General features: G+C 41.5%; 1 protein-coding gene across 1 annotated transcript in view; it reads right to left on the bottom strand.

Moving 5' to 3' along the window:
* The window catches only part of TRIM55 (tripartite motif containing 55), a 38,367-nt gene that overhangs the window by 2,090 nt on the left and 14,812 nt on the right, over positions 1-21,465 (bottom strand). The window contains exons 6-9 of the mRNA XM_010198116.2: positions 20,523-20,545; positions 20,299-20,423; positions 17,888-18,138; positions 15,719-16,000 (exon numbers count right to left, since the gene is read on the bottom strand). Coding sequence (XP_010196418.1) covers positions 15,719-16,000; positions 17,888-18,138; positions 20,299-20,423; positions 20,523-20,545 — 681 coding nt within the window. The remainder of the gene's footprint in view (positions 1-15,718; positions 16,001-17,887; positions 18,139-20,298; positions 20,424-20,522; positions 20,546-21,465) is intronic.

The raw sequence follows: 21,465 nt of genomic DNA, 5'->3' as shown, positions 1-21,465 counted from the left end.
GAAAATGTTGCATTTTATGTTTGGTAGGACAGCCAGAGTGCCTGGACTAGCTAAGAGCTGTTTTGAAGTTGGTTGCACAAATTTGTGCTCAAAGTCCTCATCAGTCTGTGTAAGCAGGCATGGTACAGCCCTCCTCATCTCATACCCTGCAAAGGAATAGGACTGGCAAGAGTTTTAAAAAATAATTTCCTGCATTTTCACTGTTTTTAACTTAAAACCACACTGGTACCTTGCCATTTCTCTTCCTATGCAAGATGTGCTTCCTTTAGCACTTCCTCTTGCTATTCCAATCAGTCACTATCCAGAAATATGTATTTACTAAGGTTAATTTTGGAACAAAGAACTATCTAAGGGCTTAAAGTTAAGCAGCTTGTTTCATAGGATTTGGACCTAAAGTGTTAGAGGAGACAAACCACAACGTAATGACTTAGACTGGCAAGGTGACTGCATTACCTTGTTAACCAACACTGCTGGTAATGCATTTCAAACAAAGCAATCTTTGTCTGCATCGCTGCCAAAATTGTGTTTCATAATGTGTTAACTCCTTCATATTCTGCGGTGTTGACATCTTGTGTCAGCAAAACGATGTCAGAGCTCCAACATATTCCCACTGGGTTTGGCTGGATGAAGTATTTACTGATTTACTCCCTGCACCTTGCTGGACCCAGGCTGCCAGTCTGCAATACCTCAATATCCCTTTCCAAGAACAACCCTTTGCCATCAGAGTCAGTCAGGAGTGAAGCAAGCACCGGACTGACAATAGAGCTGTTCCTCAGCTTTTAGACTCATGTTTTCACACCTCTGGTACTTTAGTACTTGTGCTCTGAGTCACGCAGTGACTGAGGTACACTTATCCTCATGTGAGGCAAGACATAATCAAGAGATGCCAGGATCAACTTTGTCTACATTATTGAATCCATTCTCCCCTTCCAACAGCAGTCCACACAGCTCAGTGTTATACAGTGTGCTGGAATTGACTGAACAAAGATTTCAGCTGTAGACTTCTACAGAAGACAACTATTTTGGAACCAGGAAGTGATGGAAAGGGGAGGCGGGTCTCCTCAGTATCAATGTGATTTGGGCATCCAACCCCTATGTAGGTCCTTGCAATCTCACCCTGGATCACTTTGCTCTCCCTGTTACTGTAGCCCTGCTCTGCTGCCAGACTAAAGCTTTCTGCTGAGCACGGCACAGCCCTCGCCACATGCTTTTCAGAGGGTCCAGGTTCAACTCTTCATTGTGTCTGCCCGTTGCTATTAGGTAACTGTTGTCAAGCTCCTATCTGAGCTTTATCTTAGTCTTGGAGATCTCTTGGGTAGGGCTTGTTTTTCACATTACCTAGAATAACAAGTCCCAACCCTTGATTTAGGTCCCTAGCAGTAATGAGGAGTAACTAAAGCGTTTACCTCAGATTACATTAATCACATTAGGCCAATGCTGAGAGAGTGTTGAATACTTACACTTTGATTTATATTTTCCCCTGTGGTGTTGAGTGACATAAAATGTGCTTTCAGTAAGCACCAGGAATTTTCACCAGGCCAGCTCATGAAGCGGGGAGGGAAGCACACCCTGCATGACTGATGGTTGGATTTGTTTTTCCCATAAGCAAAGTCCAGGCTGGAGTTTACATGCCAATTCTCTGGAGGTGCTGAGCAACCACAACTCCCACTGCGCAGCCATTCAGCACTCCTCAGCATTTGGCACACTAGAACCTGCGTGAATAAACAGCGCGAGGATCTAAGAGTTTAACCCGATGAGTCGTGTCAAAGTTGCAGGTATTCAGCAGCTTTCAGAATTTGCTTCCTTAAGCAGAGCCCTACTTAACTCTGTATAAGGTTCTTGTAAAGGGTGTGGAGGAGTGGCAAGTGGTGAGTGGGATGGCTTTGTCATAATGTTTTCATTTATTTGGGCCCAGCAGTTATCCTATTTAGGCTGGGGAAAAATAGGCAGTCTTCGCCTTCAAGATATTGGAAACACAATGAAGTCCACACATTGCCTTCTGCTTTACTGCCACAAATCTCCATAGCTTTTAGGTACAAAGACTGGAACCCGTCTTACTATATTTGAGTCATCCAGAAAGGAGATATCCACTCAAAGAGCAAACTCTGTGCATCCTCTCTCATGGGAGAGATCAGAGGAAGGCATCAGAGGGTGATTTGTCCCATCCTAAAAGAAGTGTCCGTGGGGTGGATTGCCCTCTGGAGGTACCTGTTACTTTCTACAGACTCTAGAGATGCTCTTGGTGACTAGGTTAGACTAAATCTGGCTTTCACTTAGTTATGCGAGAAAGATTCCAACCAAATACTTCGGGCTATAAGAAAACTGCTTGCTAGAGACAGAGAACTTTGACTGCACTATTACTTTTGCAAGATTAGTGATTCTTAAATTTAGGAAATGGGGAGGAAAAGTGAAGATCATAGTCTAATCTGGTTTTCGTTTTGGCAATTTTTTGCTTATTTTTGATGACTTCTGATAAGGTAGGATCTGAAAAAAAATCCCCGTTGTTCTAATGTCCCTGTCAGAGGTTGTGTCACACCAGTTTGGAAGGAGCTGTGAGAAATAAGGACTGAAATGGTTGCTTCCTGCAGGGCTGTAGATCTCTCAGTGGTATATTTTATCTGGATTGAGCACAACTAAATTATCACAATGTTTTGTAATTGATCAACAAAAATAGTTGCTGGTTTTATGCTGGCCACAGGAGAATAAATTATGCTTTTGTTGGCAAAGCAAAAATGGCTTCCCCACATTTTTTTAACAAATATAGTTCTACCTAGTGAATTTGTAATAGTTGAACACTTTTTGTCACCTTAGTATGTTATTTCTGACCCACTGCTGATCCCTGCAAACCATACTTACTATCTTGTGGATCCATGGTCTCAGTTTTGTCTAAGTTGACAGGAAGGTGTAGATTTACAATTAAATAAGTGAGAAGAGAATGCAAGTGGCTTATTGGAAGTCAGTATGCCCTAGGATAGGGCGTTGTTTCTTACAACAATGCAGATGGACGGGATGATTGCTTACAAATAGCCCTCTTGTGCAGCTATATGAATGTTTTCTGGAGCAACAATGCTGACCGATGCAAATCCTGCCCCATGGCTCCCCATCCACCTCCTCCTGCTTAGTTTCCCAGGTTCACTGTCCGTTTGCATTGGTGCAGCTGTTTGCAGGGCTGTGCTAAGAATTGGAATGTCACTGGAATTGGGTGAAGGAAGTTATTTTTAAACCTGGACCATCTGAGTACTCCGATTCCAATACATCCCAACAAACAGCTGCCTCAGCACAAATGCCATCTGAGTGGTGGCATACGGGCAGGAATACAAAGCAAGGCCATTTGGCAAGAAACTCCTAAATCACCTTTGCTGACAGAAAAAAAAAGGGTCTGTACCCTTAGAGGCATGTGAACCCAATGCCTTCACTGCCTCCTCTTCATGCAGCAGAAGAGCCGGAGTGTGGATTTGTTAGAAAGTGAGGGTCTTGGAGAGAGGAATGCTGAAAATACAAGCTTCTGGTTTCTACAGTCTCTGTAGCCTCAGAAAATGAGTGAGAAATTAAAGTTAATTCCCATATTTTAGCTGGCTTGTTTGGAAACAACCTCCAGTGTTGACAAGAAGAGGCACGATTAAGAAATGCTAGCTGGTCACAAAGCAATCACAGAATCTGTAGGTTATGTTTGTCTGCCTCAAATGTCAAGTGTTACACTTCTGGCACTCAACATTCCCAGGCAGCGGAAACAAAGGGAGCACAACAGGTTATTTTTAAATAGTTCAAACTTTAGTTCAAGCATTTTGTTTTCATATTTTTATGCAGTCTAGCTCCTTCAGATAACACCTGGCTGCTGTCACACATATCACATTGATGTTGTTTCAGCCTAAGAGGCTGCTTATTTTGTACAGATTTTTTTTTCTTTTTTTTTATTAGAGAGAGCAAACAGAATATTCTCTAAAATAATTGCTACAATTATCTGCCACAGAAATACATATGGCAGCAGATAAAATAACATGCACAGACAAGCTCCATCAGTCATGATACTAGAGATGTCTCTCTCTTAATAGTGGTCAGTAATGAATTTTAAAAGTCTGTTGGGAAGAAATGCCTGTCTTCACTAGATTTTCATTGTATTAGAATTAACATAATGTGGGTAACATCTAATGCAATGTCTCTTACATAATGACTTTAAAGAGAACAAATATATTTCAGAGGAAAATGGTCTGGCTAGCTTATTTTGGTATAGGATCTCCCATGGGAGATGAAGGTCCAGACACTTGAACCAGTGGTGGAAACAGTTTTAGTGAATGGTGTGAGAGAGCAGCTTCCCTCTGTTACCTGGGAAGAAGAAAATACAATTCCTTTATTTATGTCACCTATCCTGTAACTCAAACAAAATAAAAAAATCAGAAGTAACTTACTTGTGCAATATTTTACCCATTGATTCGCCTCACTGACATTACTTTTTGTTGAGAGAGATTAAGTATAGATTTGCATATAACCTAGTCCTACCACTGTCCAGAAAAATGAAGAAAACCCGAGAGGAGACTCTTACAAACACAGGAATGTTAAGGCTGCATGAGCAGAACAGTTCTTCTTGGAACTATCCACACATTCCTCTCAGAGTGAAGTTTTTTATTATCTCCTGATCAATCAGCCATCTATCACTTCTTTTTCAGTCCTGCTAGACAACTGTCTAGCAAAGGACCATTTTGAGAGGCTGTAGGAGTAAGTGGTATGTGCTGGCCATCAGAAAGCTGCTCATGGCTACCAGTTCTCCCCTCTTCCTCCTATTGCTGCTTCATCAGACAAGTAGATATGACTTCAGATCAACATGTTTAATATGAAGCAAAAACCATCCAAGAACATAACCCATCTAATCCATGTCAGAGAAACTTTGCTATTAGCTTTCAGGGAGACGCAGCAAGCCTAGCAATGGTTTAACATCATGCCTGTCTCTGACAGGTAGTTTTTCCTTTGAGTAATACAGACTGCTGGAAACTAAAGCTTTTTCTTCCTCTGCAAATGGTAGTTTTGTAAATCCGTTGAGTGAAACAAGGGTGCCAGTTCAGGCTGTGACTCACCCCAGAGCTCCATTCACCGGATCAGATAAAGGAGACGGCATAACTGTGAGGTGTGTAGACACGTACTACACTGGAGGCTGGAGTACTGCTCACATCATGCGTGACTTGGACGGTTGTTAAGTGTGTGGGGGGTGGCGTATGTGAGCTGTGGACATAACGCACCTTCTCTGAGACAAAACCACACTGATGGAGGTGCAGAGAGAAAAGCTGTAGAGTCAGCTAAAGCAACCAGTTGCTATACTTTAAAGCCATGACATAACAGAAAAAGAAAGTCTTGACCATAGTTAAAACAGTTTTTCCCTCATTACCTGTTGCTGCTGCCTCTTTTCCTTTATATGCTCATTTATCCATGTCTTCAGTTGTCTGAATCTTCTCTTTACTACAACCACAGCAACTGAAGCTAATAGCCAAGAAACTACTCTACTGCAACAACACTTTGCTCAGAAAGCGGAACCATGACTTCCCAGATGGACGTCAGTTGTATCATCTCTGATATTTTAATCTCTGCTCGCCATTAGCAATGTCAGCTTGCCTGGACAGCACTTGGCCAGCTGATGGGCAGTCAAGCTTCCTTCTGCCCATCTTGCACTGTTCCCAAGTGAAGTCCAAGGATGCTGTGAAAAGTGCTGCTCTTAAAGCTTCAGACTTGATCACATTTACTGACCAGGTTATTTTGGAGTATAGAGTACAGATCACAGACAATTGTCACCAGAGAGAAATCTGGAAACAACCTATGTATTGGCAGGCATCAGTTCTAATTTTTTTAAAAAGAGATCTATTCATATTACAGAAGAAAATTTTTTATTGTGCATACATATAAAAATGAATGCACTTAAAACAATAGATCTGGTGCCAGACGTTTAAAAGGCTCATCAGCACTGATGGGGGAAAACAACAGCTATCTTTCCTCAGTAAGGCATTTTGTAACAGAGCAAGTCATACAGCAAGTGTTTCATCAAGAAAAAAAAAGTCACTTCTTCTGTGTGCAGAAGTCCTGAGACTGAAATGCTCTAAGAAACTGGATCTGTATTTTTAGTATCACCTTCAGTGGTCAAGATTGACTCAGGCAGATTATATAGAGTGCTCTCTAAATTAAAAAGAGCAATGAGAAGTTTAGATCACTTATTCTCCAGGATTGTGAGATTCTTATTCTACTCAGTCATAGTTGTGACATCTATGCTGGACATTTGTAGCACAGTTTGGACATCACAGCACCTATCTATCTTCATTGGCTCTGGGATAGCTGGTTTTCTGAATTAGTCACTGGTCTCTCACTTAACTACATGAAGATTATTGGAAAAGTGACAGAAATATTTATCACTTGAAAAGGGATCTAAGAGTGAATTAACACTGTTTGACAGGTCTCTCTCATTTTTTTTCCCCTGTTTCATTTTGGCTGTACATGCAGTGCCCCCCAGCCTTTATCTCCATTTCGAATGCCAGGTAGGCGAGCACTGGATTCCTCAAGGTGCTGTGATCCAGCCCCTTGCCTACTCATAAGTCAGGAAAGCCTGGGAGTGTCATGATACATCTGATTACAAGGACCCAGGCCCAGTTTACTAATTACTGCCAATGGGATTTTCAATCAGATAGGTTGGTACTTAAATATTGATCCATCTCTAATGGCAACAAGCGCTGCTTTCCATAGTGAGCGGATGGCTACACTGAAAGCCTGAATGGTCTCAAGGCAGTACAGTGACAACTAACCAAATATTTCACAAACAGGTGGCTTGTGTTGTTGTGACAGAAATCTACCATAATGTAATGTAAACCAAAAACAGTTCATCTGTGATTGGGAAATATTTTTTTGTTTACACTCTATTTTCCCTTCCAAATGCTTTAACAATAAGCAGAATGAGTGATGCTTGGAGGAGGAGGAGGTCGAGTGGAGGCAGAATTCAGTATTTAAATGAGTTTGCTGCAGAAAGACTATGTCTAGGTGAACACAGCTTTGTATTAATTTGAAGAGCAGAAATAATTTTGTCCTCCATTGTGGAGGTCCTTTTGCTAGTAATGGACTGAAAAAAATGAAATATACATAAATCAGATGGTATCTGTGACTCACCAGACAAATCACAGAGTTGTCTGTTCGAGGTACAACTTCAGGTGAAGTATTTACCACTCATATTAATTATGAGAAACAGTTGTCTGAAAGCTGGTCTTACTGCATTACCCTCACGACTCATCACTGCTGCCTCTGAATCACCCAGATAATTCTCAGAAGCAAGGAAGAGAGAGGTGTTAAAAGAGGAGAGATCAAGACTTTCCTGATTTTCTCTGTATGTACTTGCTAAACTGAGGAAAAAACACCACCTCTCCAGAAACACGAAGTCAAGATGCAGAATCAAAATTTACAGGCAGAATCTGCCACCGACTGAACATCAGCCTGAGTGGCCTCAGACCCAGCTGCTATAACTGAGTCCCAGCTCACTAAGTCAAGTTACAGAGAAGCAAAGGCAGAAATTTTGGGCTGTTAACTGAGTTTCTTTTATCTAGCATTTTCCCTGAACTTCCATTACAAGCTGAATACTTTCTTTTCCCCCAAAGTAAAATTTAAGAGATATTTAGGAAGATGCTTCAAACAGAATTTAATTTTGGCTTGCCTAGTGGCTGATTCATGGGTCTTCTACAAAAGGCCAAACTTCACAGAGGACAGATCACAGAATCATAGCATCATAGAATGGTAGGTGTTGTGAAGGGACCTTTAGAGATCATCTAGTCCAACCCCCCTGCAGAAGCAGGTTCACCTAGATTAGGTCGCATAGGAACATGTCCAGGTGGGTCTTGAAGACCTCCAAGGAAGGAGACTCCACAACCCCTCTGGGCAGCCTGTGCCACTGCTCCCTCACAGTGAAATAGTTTTTTCTTGTATTTAAGTGGAACTTTTTGTGTTCCAGCTTCATCCCATTACCCCATGTCCTGTTGCTAGCTACTATAGAAAAAAGGGATGTCCCAACCTCCTGACACCCACCCTTTAGATATTTATAAATGTTAATAAGATCTCCCCTCAATCTCCTCTTCTCCAGACCAAACAGCCCCAGTTCCCGCAGCCTTTCCTCATATGAAAGATGTTCCAGTCCCATTCCAGATGTTCCAGACCCATTTTTAAACCCATGCATTTTTCTACCTAAGAAAAGATACAAGTATATGAAGACCTAAATGTTAAGTATCAAGTTGACTTTTGAACTCCACATTCCCAGATGCCCCATTAGCACTAAACACAGTTGTTGTAGGGAGGAGAAAGCTTTCAGAGCAGCATTTGGCTTCCCAGGAGAGCTGCCTGGGCTGCTAACCCTAACAAACATCTTACTCTGGGGGAAAACTGTGGAAAGGCTGTGTCAGGTAGGCCAGAGGGGAGTTAGACCTTAGCATAGTTCCCACAAGATCCAGCCTTGCAAGACTGCCTTCTTTCAATCAAGTAATCCCCTCTCTTGGAACAGTTGGCTTGAAGGGGGCACTTGGCTTCCTCACCTTCACAGATTAGCGAGACTGAGTTTTGGATTCGGAGAAGAGAAAGGGAATCATTATTTGCAGACCACTGCCACACTTAGGCTATCATTCCAGAGCAGCGCCGTGCTCAAATGTTGGGCCATACCTTTTACAGAGCAGTGGAGAAGCAGAGGTGCATGCACAGCCTGGTCTCTCTCGGGCTTATTTTGGTTTTAAATGATCTTATTTTGTCCATGTTGTCTGCATATTGACATGGCAACCAACCTGCTAAAACTTAGCTAGGTACTGACCTCTGACATGTGATTTAAAGCTGTCTCATAGAAAAATATTTGAAGGATCACCAGCTGAAACTGAAGTATTCATAAGCAGGGCAAAGGGAACTACAGTACATGAATACAGAGAAGATTGTCCCTATGCTAATTCTGGTGGATGGCAGAAGGTTGCAAGCAAGTAATAGAAAATTTTAAAACTAATGAAACAAGATTAACATAGGCCACTCCATTAGTATTTCTCCTCCCAAACAGCTCAGTCCTGATTATATTTTATATCCTCATGGAATTAAAGCACTGTACTTACTGACAGCAAAGGGAAATTAGATCAGAATACCGTTTGTGGATGATTAACTTGTATCCCGTCAAACTAAATGTGTGCACCGGAGTCTTTTGGAGACACAGACATTTCTCTGGCTGGGAATTTGAACAATAGGATGTAGGGTCCAGTACTTCATCTTGAGTGAAATAAACTGGATAACCAGAGACACAGGTGAATACAAGACTTTCATAAACTCTCACAAATGTATATGGTGTCACTGCATGGGAGATGTTGCCTAAAAAAACCTGATTAGGGAAAAAACAGGACAAACTTTTCCTTCTGCATCCATTGGTCTCTGTATGTTTACCAGACTGAAATAATTTGAGCAGATATAAGGTATTTGGGGGTCTGCCTACTTCCAGTGACAACACGAGTAAGTTTTTTTATAAAATACCAGTCACTACTGATTTTGGGGGGGAATTCCTGCATTACAAACCAAGGGTTAGAGTAGTTCTGCATATTAAGACATTTTTAAGGATTAGACATTCCTGGAAAGTGGTTTTATTATTCTTGATGTGCATGGCTTTAGCTATCAGAGGTCTGCACAAGGGCAGAACTCAGAGACATCTTTTCCCATTTGGTCATTTAAAGCTGGGCAGCAAGAGGAGCTTACATACTTGGCTTGTTAGCTGGGAGTACTGAGCATTTGCACTGTTAAAACTGAAAGCTGTTCAGTCCTGCAAACTAATCTTACTACTAAAAATGACTTAATGAACGTGTAGAAGTCAGATCTCCAAGAATCTGAAGGGTCACGTGCCCCTTCAGGTTCTCTAGTCCAACAGTTAGATACAACGAGCATTTATGAAACACACACATTATTCTTTGTGTGCCTAAAGCCCCACATTTACGTGCCATTGGTAGCATCCTTTAGGTATAAAGAGCACAAAAACATGTGCCTGACTCCTGAAATGCCAATGGGTGAATGAGTTTCTGAAGTCTGATGCACAAAATATGTATTCTTCTTCCTAGCTCATTTTGTCTGTCTTCTGAAACCAACCACAAAAAGACAGCTTAAGACTTGGTGAAGGCTTGCTTCACTTCCTTCTGTAACTCATCACACAGACTGTCTCTAAGCTCTCTACTTTTTGGTTTGGACTCCAAGATCTGCCTCTCTCATGCACTGGAAAGGGCTGCTTGTACATGTCTACATCATTCGCCACTAATAATTTACTCCTCACAGTGGAAATGCAACTCGTTGATGCTATTCCCGCTCCCTGTGTTTTAATCATTTGCTCCAGGATGTCATCCACAGTGGCTCAGATTCATTTCAGAAGACACTCCCAACTTTAGACACTGAGCAGAGGCACCTGAGTTAAGAGCGATGTCACCTTACTCTCAGCACATAGATAGGAAGAGGTGCCAAGTGTGAGCCACCACCAGTTGGTGAACTGTGTCTCTGACTGGAGGTGCCTCTCGCCCTCTATCATATGCAGAAGTCACTTGCAGTGACTACACTTCTGACTTGGGCACCCCCTGGAATGGGATGCACCCCTCTACTGTGGAGTTCCTGATTTTGTTCATTCTGAATCCTCTCCTGCCTTCTCTCCTTACACCAAGCAATCTGTACATTTGTGGGCTGCACTTCCTGCTGCTGTGTCCCTGCTGATGTACCCTCATGCACTCTGGAGGAAATTCCTTGATGCATCGATACGATTTCTTAGATGGAAGCAGCCCTTAAATAAAGTAAATTTGGGAGAACAATAGAATCACAGCATCACAGAATGGTTGGGGTTGGAAGGGACCTCTAGAGATTATCCAGTGCAACCCTCTGCTAAAGCAGCTTCACCTCCATCAGGTCACACAGGAACATGTCCTGGCAGGTTCAAAAACCTCTAGAGAAGGAGACTCCACACCCTCCGTGGGCAGCCCTGGCTCCCTCACCCTTACAGTAAAAGAGCTTTTCCTTAAGTTGAAGTGGAACATTTTGTGTTCCAGCTTTTGTCCACTACCCCCCTTGTCCTGTCACTGGAGATGACAGAACTGACCTCTTTTTGCTGTGGAAAAACAAGGAAATCCCTACCAGTGTGTTCTATTAAAATAGTCTGAAAACAAATGATATGCTGCTTGTATGATGACAGTCACACAGATTGATCTTATTACTATAAATTATTGTAACAGTTATTTCAAGTAATTGTGTTATTTGGCTTTCAGGGGCTTATCACACAAAAAGAAAAAAGGGCAGTGACCTGATATCTCTCATGAAAGATAAAGATACATAAAGTCACCTCACTGTACATGGAGAAGAAAATAATTTTTGTGCAAATAGACTCTGAGACCAAAATGCCTTTCTCTCTCACCTCCCTTCTGTTTCGTGATTAAATAAATCATAAAGCTGTCACTAGAGACCACACAGAAAGAGGTCTCAAATGGTAGAAATGAGAGCTTTCTGTATTTGTCTATTTTTAAATTCAAAAGGTATTTTGAATTTAAAAAGAGAGGCAAAAGAAGCGCGTAATGCTATTTGCATGCCTGATTTCTCAGGAGTACCAACAAGCTCTGTGTCCTCTTGTAGTAATACAATGAATTTTCAAAACCAAGCACAAATAAATGAAAATTAAACTATGATCCATAAATTTAATTGATATTCACAGTGTCCAATGCTTTTTAAATTCAAATTACTCCCAGACAGTGCATCTTTTTGCATAACTTAGGCAGCTAAAGCATAGGTGATAGCTTCTCCCCTCTCCTCCCTTTTTTTATGGAGAGATGTACTTCAGTCATAGTGCTGGAAGTTTTGCACATAAAAGCTGAATAATAATTTATCATTTTTCATAAAGGCACCATAGCAGAAAGCAAGCAGGGAAAACCAAGCATTTTTGTCTCGAAGAATAGGCCAAAATTTAATTATTCTGTCATTAGAGCAAACACCCAAAGGTAACTACATTTCTTTTGTGTCAGATGTCTTTGGTCTTTAAGATTAATGCCCCAGTAGCAACACAGAATTCCCTGCAGATCATCCATATAACTTTGGAAATTCAATATATACATATGTATATATATCCACCCCCTAAGGGGGCTGGAAGAACTAAATCATGGGCGGTGTATACCAAAAAGGAGCTACTCTAGAGGAGATGTGGTGGAATAGCTGAGGTTTAATTTGCAATATTTGCATTAGGGACAACTTCACTAAGTAATGAAATTCTTAGTCCTTAATCTTGTAAATATTTCAGTTTCTAATTTGTGTGACCTAGAGAAAAAAAAAAGGCTTTGCCTACAGGAAAACATTTTAAAAGCATGGATATTTAAAAGCACACACACAACTCTGAGTGTCTAAAGGGTTGTGACCCCTCTGTGCCCCCCACCCCGGCTCCAGCTGCATGGGCATGCATTTCAGGGCCACATGGGGTACTCCACACTTACTGGCAATGTGTGAGAAATGACTTTGGATGCCTTTTGGTAGAAAAAGGACCTGAAGATGAGTCCCAAATGTGAGGAGTGTGTTGTGTGGGCTGGAGTGGGAGGAGACTCCCTCCACAGTGGTGCTCTGATGTGTGGGGAATGACTCCCATGGGGACCTCTAGGGAGGTTGAGTCATCCCATGGGGACCTCTAAGGATGGCTTGAGCCATCCCCCCAAGGGAACACCAGTGATTTGCTTGTGGTGAGAAACTCAGGAGCAGCATTATTCAGTGGATTTTTCTTCCTCGTGTATACCCTACCTCACATACATGGTGACAATCATTACTCTCCAGATTTTCCTTCCCCATTTATTGGACTGAACAAGCTTGGGGCTCTTCACATCTCCTGTCAACCCACAGGTACTCCATCCTGCTGGTCATCTGAACAGCAACTGAAATATAAGCCCATAGATCTGAGGGAGTAAATTTCTCTTTTAATTTTGAACCAGGGAGATGCAGTGTTTAACCATGCAGGAGTAAGCTGAAGGGTGGCGTTTCAAAGGTGCGAGGAAGAAATGTTTAAGGCAGTTTGTATTGTGAACTAGCATGATGTTTCTGGATGGAAGGAAAGGGGAAAAAATCCTTTTAAATAATGTAGGAACAACACCAGAAAACTATTTCAAGTTAGTTAATGGTAAAACAAAATTTTTCCTACCCATGAAAGTACAAATCATGTATTGAATCAGATTCCAAAGATGATGTAGTATGATAAGAAATGCCAAAAGTAATATGCAGAATGCTAACTCCTGTGAGAAAATAAGAAAAGTGCTTCACCAGTGTTGTCATGACACAAACTAGTCATTATTACTACGTTCAATGAAAAAGCTCTGTTTCCACAGCACTTTTCCATGATATCCTTTAATTGGAAGTAGAGGGTAAAAACAGTGGTGTGAGCAACATGAGCCAGGGTTTTTAAAAAATAAACAAATATGGCATTTCAGAGTGGGTTATGTGAAAATCACAAGCAGGAAAAATACAAAGTCAAAGTTCACATACTTTAAAATGATCACAGAGGCCATTTTTCTCGTGACAGACACATTTCAGCTCAGATCTGCAAATCTGACCACGGCATCATCTCACGGCATCACCTGTCCTAGCTTGGTCACTCTGTTTTTTTCTGTTCTTCATTACACTCATCACCTTTCTGCTTCCTGAGCTTTCCTATATCTTTCTCTTTCTCCAGTCCATGGGCAAGATCATCCTCAACTGTGTCCCCTGCTCCTTCGCCTTCCTCCTGTCTCCAGAACCATGTACTACTCTTCTCAACATCTTCCTCCTCCCAAAATGTCAATGTCACTCATGATCTGGGAAAATATTGAAACACAGCACCCCCAAATTCCCATGCCAAGGGGAATTGACATCTTTCCCACACTCCTGTTTTCATTCCTGGTACTCGATGAAGAGAGCTGGGTACCAGATTGCTGCTTCAATGGGACTGAAAGCCACTGCCTCTGCTTTTTCAGATAGTTGGCCACGTCAGACCTTAGTTTTGGTCTTTTACTTGCTGCTGGTAAATTAGCACCCAGGGAGGCAGACCACTGTCAGGCAAGCTCCCAGGGAACTCACCCAATAAGGATCTTACCTGCCTAGGGTGAGGTTTGGCTGCCCATTCATTAGTGGAAATGATATGATGAGACAGCAGTGATTAATTTCATTGTGAATTTACATGCTTTTGCCAGCTTGTTTGGAATATACTGAATCACAGAATGGTAGGGGTTGGAAGGGACATCTAAAGATCATCTACTCCAAACCCCCTTTTCCAGCAGGTCCCTCTAGATCAGGTAACAGAGGAACACATTCAGGTGGGTTTGAGAACCTTCAGAGGAGACTCCACACCCTTCCTGGGCAGCCTGTGCCAGGACTCCCTCACCCTTACAGGTCATGGTAGATTTGGTAATTTTGAGATACTGTGGTTTTTAAAAAGCCCATTCAAATATTCTCAATTTAAACCCTGACTTGAAAAATAGCAGCTGAATTTGCGGATCAAATGTTGCTTTTGTTAAGACTGAATTCAGTGAAAATTCTTCCACCACTAAATTCAAGTTTAGCCTACTAAAGCCTCCAGCTAAAAGATGTGTCCCTTTTATCTATATGAACTCCTTCCTTTCCTAACTTTTTGCCCACCATGTGAAGGTTTATCATGGTAAAGGTTGTTTATGTATGCTATATGGTCAACTCCAAATTTAAAGGAAAAAGCACAAAATACTTACTACCCACTAGTGCTTTTTCACATACATATAATCTCCTCCCATCAAACAGATACAGGTAATTATTTTGTTAAAACATATGGCTTAAACCTGTAAATCAGGATGGTTTAATTTAGAGAGTGCTGCTCATGGGCTGGTAGCCAGGCAGTAGAGCAGGAGTTGGTGTAGTGTGCAGATACTTCACACAGAGCTCCTTCAACTCTGTTCCTTGGATCTTTGACCCATGCGTAGTTTGTACAAATATGTAGAAGAAGGAATGTTCAAATTTAGGTGATATCAACTCTAATATTGTAATTTTAAGAAAAATACCGTCCTGTACCAAACACATCAGTCCCAGTTATGCCATCATGCTGCTGGTAGTCAAAACACAAAACTGGGAATATATTCATGCTCTCCTTTAATCAAGTCCCAAGAATTCTTGGAGGAAGCTCTCTGCAAAAGATCTGAAGATCACACTACTTGCTAAAACACAGACACACAAGAAGGCTCCGTGTATTTGCACAGCTTTGCATTCACATGGAGAAGCCATAGACTCCACGTGCGGCCACAGTGCTGCAGAAGGCACAGCCAAGCCACAGCTGCTCAACCAGCTCTGGTAGAATGGCATGTAATGCACACAGGCTTTCAAAGGGTGATGAGAATAGTCTCATGCATTTGTCTGCTACTGAATACATGCAAATATCTGATGTGCAGAGACACAGTCAACCTCTTCAGCAGCTCCTGTGCCTCAGCAACTCAGATAACAACTCGCATAAGTGAGGGGCACTGGTGGTTAACCACACACACAGCCATCGGCGTGCTACTCTGAAGCTGAAAAGTCAGCCTGTCACATACTGAAACCATGGGGATTTGCTGAAATGACATTTTTTTGCTGTTTCCATATTTCTGCAATTATTCTTATTCTTTAGCATGCAGAGGAAAATTGAGTCACATTTTCCTTAACAATTGCCGTTCCCGCCTTGCTGCACATCACAGCCCTTGGAGGCGATTTCGGTAGCACTGACCTTGGACGTCGCTGCAGTGGTATTGCTTTCCTTACCACTCTCTGGTGCAGTCTCCTCGATTGCTGCCTCTGCTGGGGTTTCTGCCTTCTTTGCACTTGTTTCCAGAGAAACAGGAGGCCCTACTTTCTCCAACCCACTCACAGGGGTTGGACTGCTTGATTGCCGTGACTGAGTCTTATACCAGCTAGGGTAAAACAAAGGATCGATGGTTTCTGCTGTGGCCGGCACTTGAGGATCAGACTCTGCAGTCTGTTGAGAACCACCCGGTGTCACAGCCTCATCCTTAATGAGGACAGATAAAGAGAAGAACAAGCAGAGTGCAGCACGTTACCTTCCTGACGTAGCCACATTGCTCTGCATGCTGTGTTTGTTGTATCTCACTGCAAGGAATAGATTTGTCCTAATATATGATCCAAAAGAGTTACAATCAAAATATGAAGTAAAAGCAGCTACGATTTGAATAATACAGGTATAGGAATGAAAACAAGTTACCCCCACAAATAGAATGGGAGGGTAGAATTAGCTGGGAAGGGGAAGCAAGAAAGAGGAAGAAGTGAACAAGCAATTCCTTAATTCAAATAAAGACCCAACTCAAGCCTAAAAATACAGGAAATTCTGAATAAGGGCCTCATGAACCAGTACCAGTTATGAGCAACAGGTATAGGTACCTTCACATGGCTTGTTGAGTTTAGAATTAAGAACAACAGATTTGCCAATGAGTCTGTTGACTTGAGCAGTCAGAATAAGGAGAATGCAAAGACACTGGAGAGAAACATTTGCCCATCAGCCTCACTATTGATGCTGTAAGCCAGGCATGGTTGCTCTGCCAGGAAGAGGAGCAGCCAGCTGAATCACACCTCTTTACCTGCATCAGGCTCTTGGGGCTCGCCCACATGGTGCCTGCTGTCTCACAGCATTATCTGCTTTGCCTTTCTCACAGCAGAAGGGAAAAGCTGAAATATGGGTATCCCACACACCACAACACCCACATGCCATGTCTTACTCTACGTCTGACCATCTCCTGATAGCATTTTACAAATTGCTACAGCAGCATGCTGCACCTTTCCCATTTTAGCTTTAGAAGTGAGGGACTTCATCTTAGTGGGCAGAATCACTTATGTCTAGTTCTTGTTTGCATAAAAACCTACATCAGTTAGGCGACACAAATTTAGTCAGTGCAAATCTTCAGAAGACAAACCTTGTTTAAATCAATAAAGTCTGATTTGAGAGTATTTTCACAAAACTAGTGCAAACTCATGTATGTTTTAAAATCAAAGCAGTAATGAATCTGTAGTATTTATTTTCCCTTGTTTTATGTGAAGACCTTGCTACAATCAAAGATTCTTTATGTTCTCTCTTGTTTTCACACTGGCCTCCTCAAATATCTTCACAGCAGGTTTTACCCACTCAGCAACTCCATTGGGTAAATTGCATAAGAGGACATTTTGCTAAGTTAACTATATGTAAGGCCACCTAAAGTACCACACAAAATAATAGTTTTTATGTAGGTCTTTCAGAATACGTGGCAATTATGGTCTCATTCTAATTTCATTCCTTGAGGAAAAGTGCTGACCTAAATTATTGACACCCTGAATCTGTTTGCTGATAGGTTGTAAGAGGCAGTTTCCTCTCCTGTTTGGTGTATGATATCCCTGCACCCACCTAGATGATAATACTAGGATGAACAGAGAAGGAAGTGGCAGACATCATTCATAGAAAATAGATTAGAAATATGATCTAAAAATTGGTGGTGGAAAGCTCACTAAATCCAAAGGCAATGCTAAATTCTCCTAGTGTAAGTATTTTAATAGTCATTTCATTTACAGTAGTTAGTCCGAGTTAAATCACAGCAAGCACAACATCCACTGTAGCGTGCTTAACTCCCAAAGTCTGTCTCTTTTATGTATATCTTAGGTATCCCATCTAGGTCTTAATTTATCTAGCAGTGTAATTTTTTGCCTATCAAGCAATGTATACACAGGTTGAGAGGACAGGGTACAGTGCATATATATGCATATGGGCAATAAATCATTTTGCTCTCCAGTGCATTGACTCCCTTAGCCGTGCTCCTGATATACGGTGCCTACAGGCTTCAGGGGAGTGTGCCCTTGCCCTGCCAGGGTGCACTCGGCACAGCTGGCAAGGCTGCAGGGTACTGAGGGCACTTACCTGAGGTTCTGGGCTGGTGGGCACTGCCACTGGCACGGACACTGCCACTGGCACGGGCGCTGGAGTGGGCTCAGCTGAGGGCCCTCCCGCTGCACTCTGTGGTTCCAGGTCTTGCTGAGGTGGCTGTGATACTCTCTCTGCTCTTTCCTCCTCCACCTCTTCCTGTTCCTCCTCTTCTGATGACTCTGTGCGGACTTCATCCAAACCTTCACCGTCCACTGTCTCCTCCTCTTCTTCTTCTCCTTCCTCCTCTGATTGGACAAGCATGAAAAGATAGGGCTGAACGCCTTGTGAAGATGGCTATGGTCTTTATGTAACTAAAAGCCGTTTACAATTGCACAGCAAAACTACTGATAATCTGCTGTCTGGCAGGCTCGGGAGAGGGCATTGGTGAGGAGCCTGCTCCCACCAGCCTGGACTGGGCACTGCCATGGAGCTGCCAGCAAATGCTTTGCAGTGAGGAGGATACCATACACAAGTGCTTGTTAAAATCTTGAGCTAGTCCTTTCCATGGGAAGGAGGATAGGGAGTCCTGCCAATGCAGTTGTCCGCATGAGGGATGTCCAGCACAGCCCTGCACTTTTTGGAGAGAAGATACCTAGTGTGGCCCAATCGGCTAGGAAAGAAAGTCCTCTTGTAATTTTAGATATATGTTTGTTTTAAACACCATGGAAGCCATCATAATAAGTCTTTGCCAGATCAATGCTTTGCAATACATGACTGGAGGTTTGGGATACCAACTTCTCTAAAACCAGACTGAGCAACTTAGTTGAACTGTTGCTTTTCCATCATCTGCCACATTCTGTTGTCACCATTTGTGACTGGGCTTGTTTCCAGAGGGAGCTCTGTAACAATGATTTTTTTTTTCATAGTCACACTATTAACCCTCACCAACATCAAGTGTTGCTCAGAGTCATCATAACACTTCAGACAAATAAACTTAGACAATGCATTAACCCAAGATCCTAATTGTCTGCCCATTTTGCACAGGTTATGGTTATGCCTGAATATGTAGCAGGAATGTAGATCTGCAAACTAAATAGCACTCTTGTAATGGACAAATGTTTCTGCAGGCTAATACACTCCTATAAGCAGAGTGCTGAATCTCTGCTTCCATGTCCCCTGGCTGCAGAGAACTTCACTGGCTGTAGTAGGAGTTTCAAATGCTGGACTGAACTTCTGATTGCCAAAGCCCTTGCTAATGCCTTGTCCCTGAGAGCTGGGTGTCACATTCCCCATCACATGGTGGGGATGTGTGTCCAAGGTCATGTTCTTGGCAGATTCACGAGTATGGCAGGGATGTGGCAGCTGTGTCTGATCACAGGGCATGAATTGGGCATCAAGCTGTGACTAGGGGTTGTCTCTCCCAGGACAAATCCCTGGAGGTTCACGGCCCTGCAAGATACCACCTGCTCCTCTGCTGCTGACTGGTGTCACAGCTGCTGTCCTGATACATGGAGCCCTGTGCCAAGTACAGCTAGTCCATGGATCCCAACCTATGAAGCAAGATCTGCAAGCGGGCACACAAGGTCCCTCACAGGCAGCAGCCACAAGCTCTGAAGTTAGTGTAGGTTGTGGCAGGGGAGTAAGAGATGGGTGGTATCTGCATGAGACTTAACTGGGCTGACAAAGGGAAATGTAATTATACTAGCAGAATCCAGTGCTAGCAGGAAAGTTAGAGACATCCAGATGATTATTACTGATGTCTTTTAATCTGCTCATTTGAAACATTTTTCTCCATTAACTTCTTGTGGCTTACTCTGTAAGGTAGCATAGGTAAGCCTAGATTTCAGGCTACTTTGGTAAATGTAGGATTGCAACTTTGCATTACTATGTAGACATATCAAGCATATTTAGTCATGATGTCACGACAAATGACATGACACAAGATGTTTAAATGCATGAAAGATGATGACAACTTTTGCTTCTCTCTCTAACTCTGTGATATCGAATTGCAATTATGTTCCTTTTACATTTCTTGGTTATGATAAAAAAAGTTTTTAGAAAAATACCTTTCATGAGTACTTCCTTTAGTTGTAAAGATTCTATTACTTTAGTGACTTTTTAAGCAGATAGGCGATACAGTAATGGCATCTTTTAGGGAAAAAAGGACTTTGCAGACTGAGTTAAAAGCTCAATTTTGTGGTTTCTTCACATGAGGAGTCAGTAAAGAGCATGGGCTTTGGGAAGTGTTAAGCCTACATAAAAGGCAAGATGAATGATGTCAACAGATTATGTGATTTTTTAACTGTAATAGATTTTTGCTTTTGATTATAACTAATACAAGATGATCTTGTTACACTTTGAGATGGAGAAAAATATCCGATTCAAGTTTTCCTAGTCAGTATCATCATATAAATTACACACAGCTGCAATTTCAGAAAGCATTTCAGGTGAAATAAATTACATACCTCTGTCAAAATCAATTTCTCGTATTATCTTTTCTTCTCTACTGAGGTTCACTGTGAATTGGTTCATATTTTCATAACCATCCTCTAATTTTTCCATTTGAAATCCTTTAGATGCTTCAGTAATTCTAAAACAGAGAGACTGGTTATTGGTCTTTGCATTTGCAGATAAATTTGTACTTTGTAATTCATTATAAAGATCAAGAATCTCAAGTTTAAATACTTACTTTTGTAGCAATGTTTTGGCATTCTGTGAAAACAAAAAGAAATTAATTGACTTCTTAAATGGTTCCATTTTTTCAGAGATGTTATGCATTGAGATCTAATTCTTACACTGGTTGCTTCAAAACTCACTAATGTGGACCTCGTAACTGACAACCATAATATCTTTGAATGACATCAAATTTGGACGGAAATTAGTATGCAGCTGAGTAAACCCTTTAGTTCGTTTAAGACTTTTTAATTAAAGTTTGGATATGATGGGGAATATGTACAATTTCTACAAAAATGAAATGGAAATATTTTTGCTCTTTTTTGAGTATGTTTGTGGTGAAAAGTAATTGTTCTGTTACCATCTTTAGTCACAGTATGTATACTTGTGACTATCCATGAGGGCATACTTTTTGAGCCACAAAATGTTCTTTGTTTGGAAATAATATTTTACTCCTCAAAGGAAATTATTTGATGAAAATAAGTTTGTTTAGGGTTTTGTTTTGTTTGTGTTTTTTTGGGTTTTTTTTTTTTTTTTGGTAGAAAACAGCCTTCCAGTCTTTAATATAAAGGAATTATAAAGTTGCATGTAGGAAATTCTACACTAATAAATCAATTGAACAGGTTGCAAATGGTTTCCTGATCATCTCTCTTAAGTTTTTAGCAAAAACTAGAAGAATAAAAAATGAAGTAAAGGCAGAAAAATGTGACTTAGAACATAAATATTTAATTATTGGAAAGTTAATAATTAGGAAGCCTATAATTCATAGAACTTAATCTTCACATATATTACAGTGGTGGGACAATAGAAATATGTTGGAAAATGTTGAAGCTCCCATTTCTTCTTTGGGGACCAGAAATTCTTACACAGGATAGTATATTTTGGTGCAAATAGCCAATACTGACATTCTTGGTTTGGATACTACTCACAAGAAGACTAGTCTGTGCTGATGCAAGGGT

The sequence above is a fragment of the Colius striatus genome, chromosome 4, assembly GCF_028858725.1.
Source record: "Colius striatus isolate bColStr4 chromosome 4, bColStr4.1.hap1, whole genome shotgun sequence".
Classification (NCBI taxonomy): Eukaryota; Metazoa; Chordata; class Aves; order Coliiformes; family Coliidae; genus Colius; species Colius striatus.
Note: the sequence above shows the minus strand (reverse complement) of the source record. Positions and strands in the feature narration are given on the sequence as shown.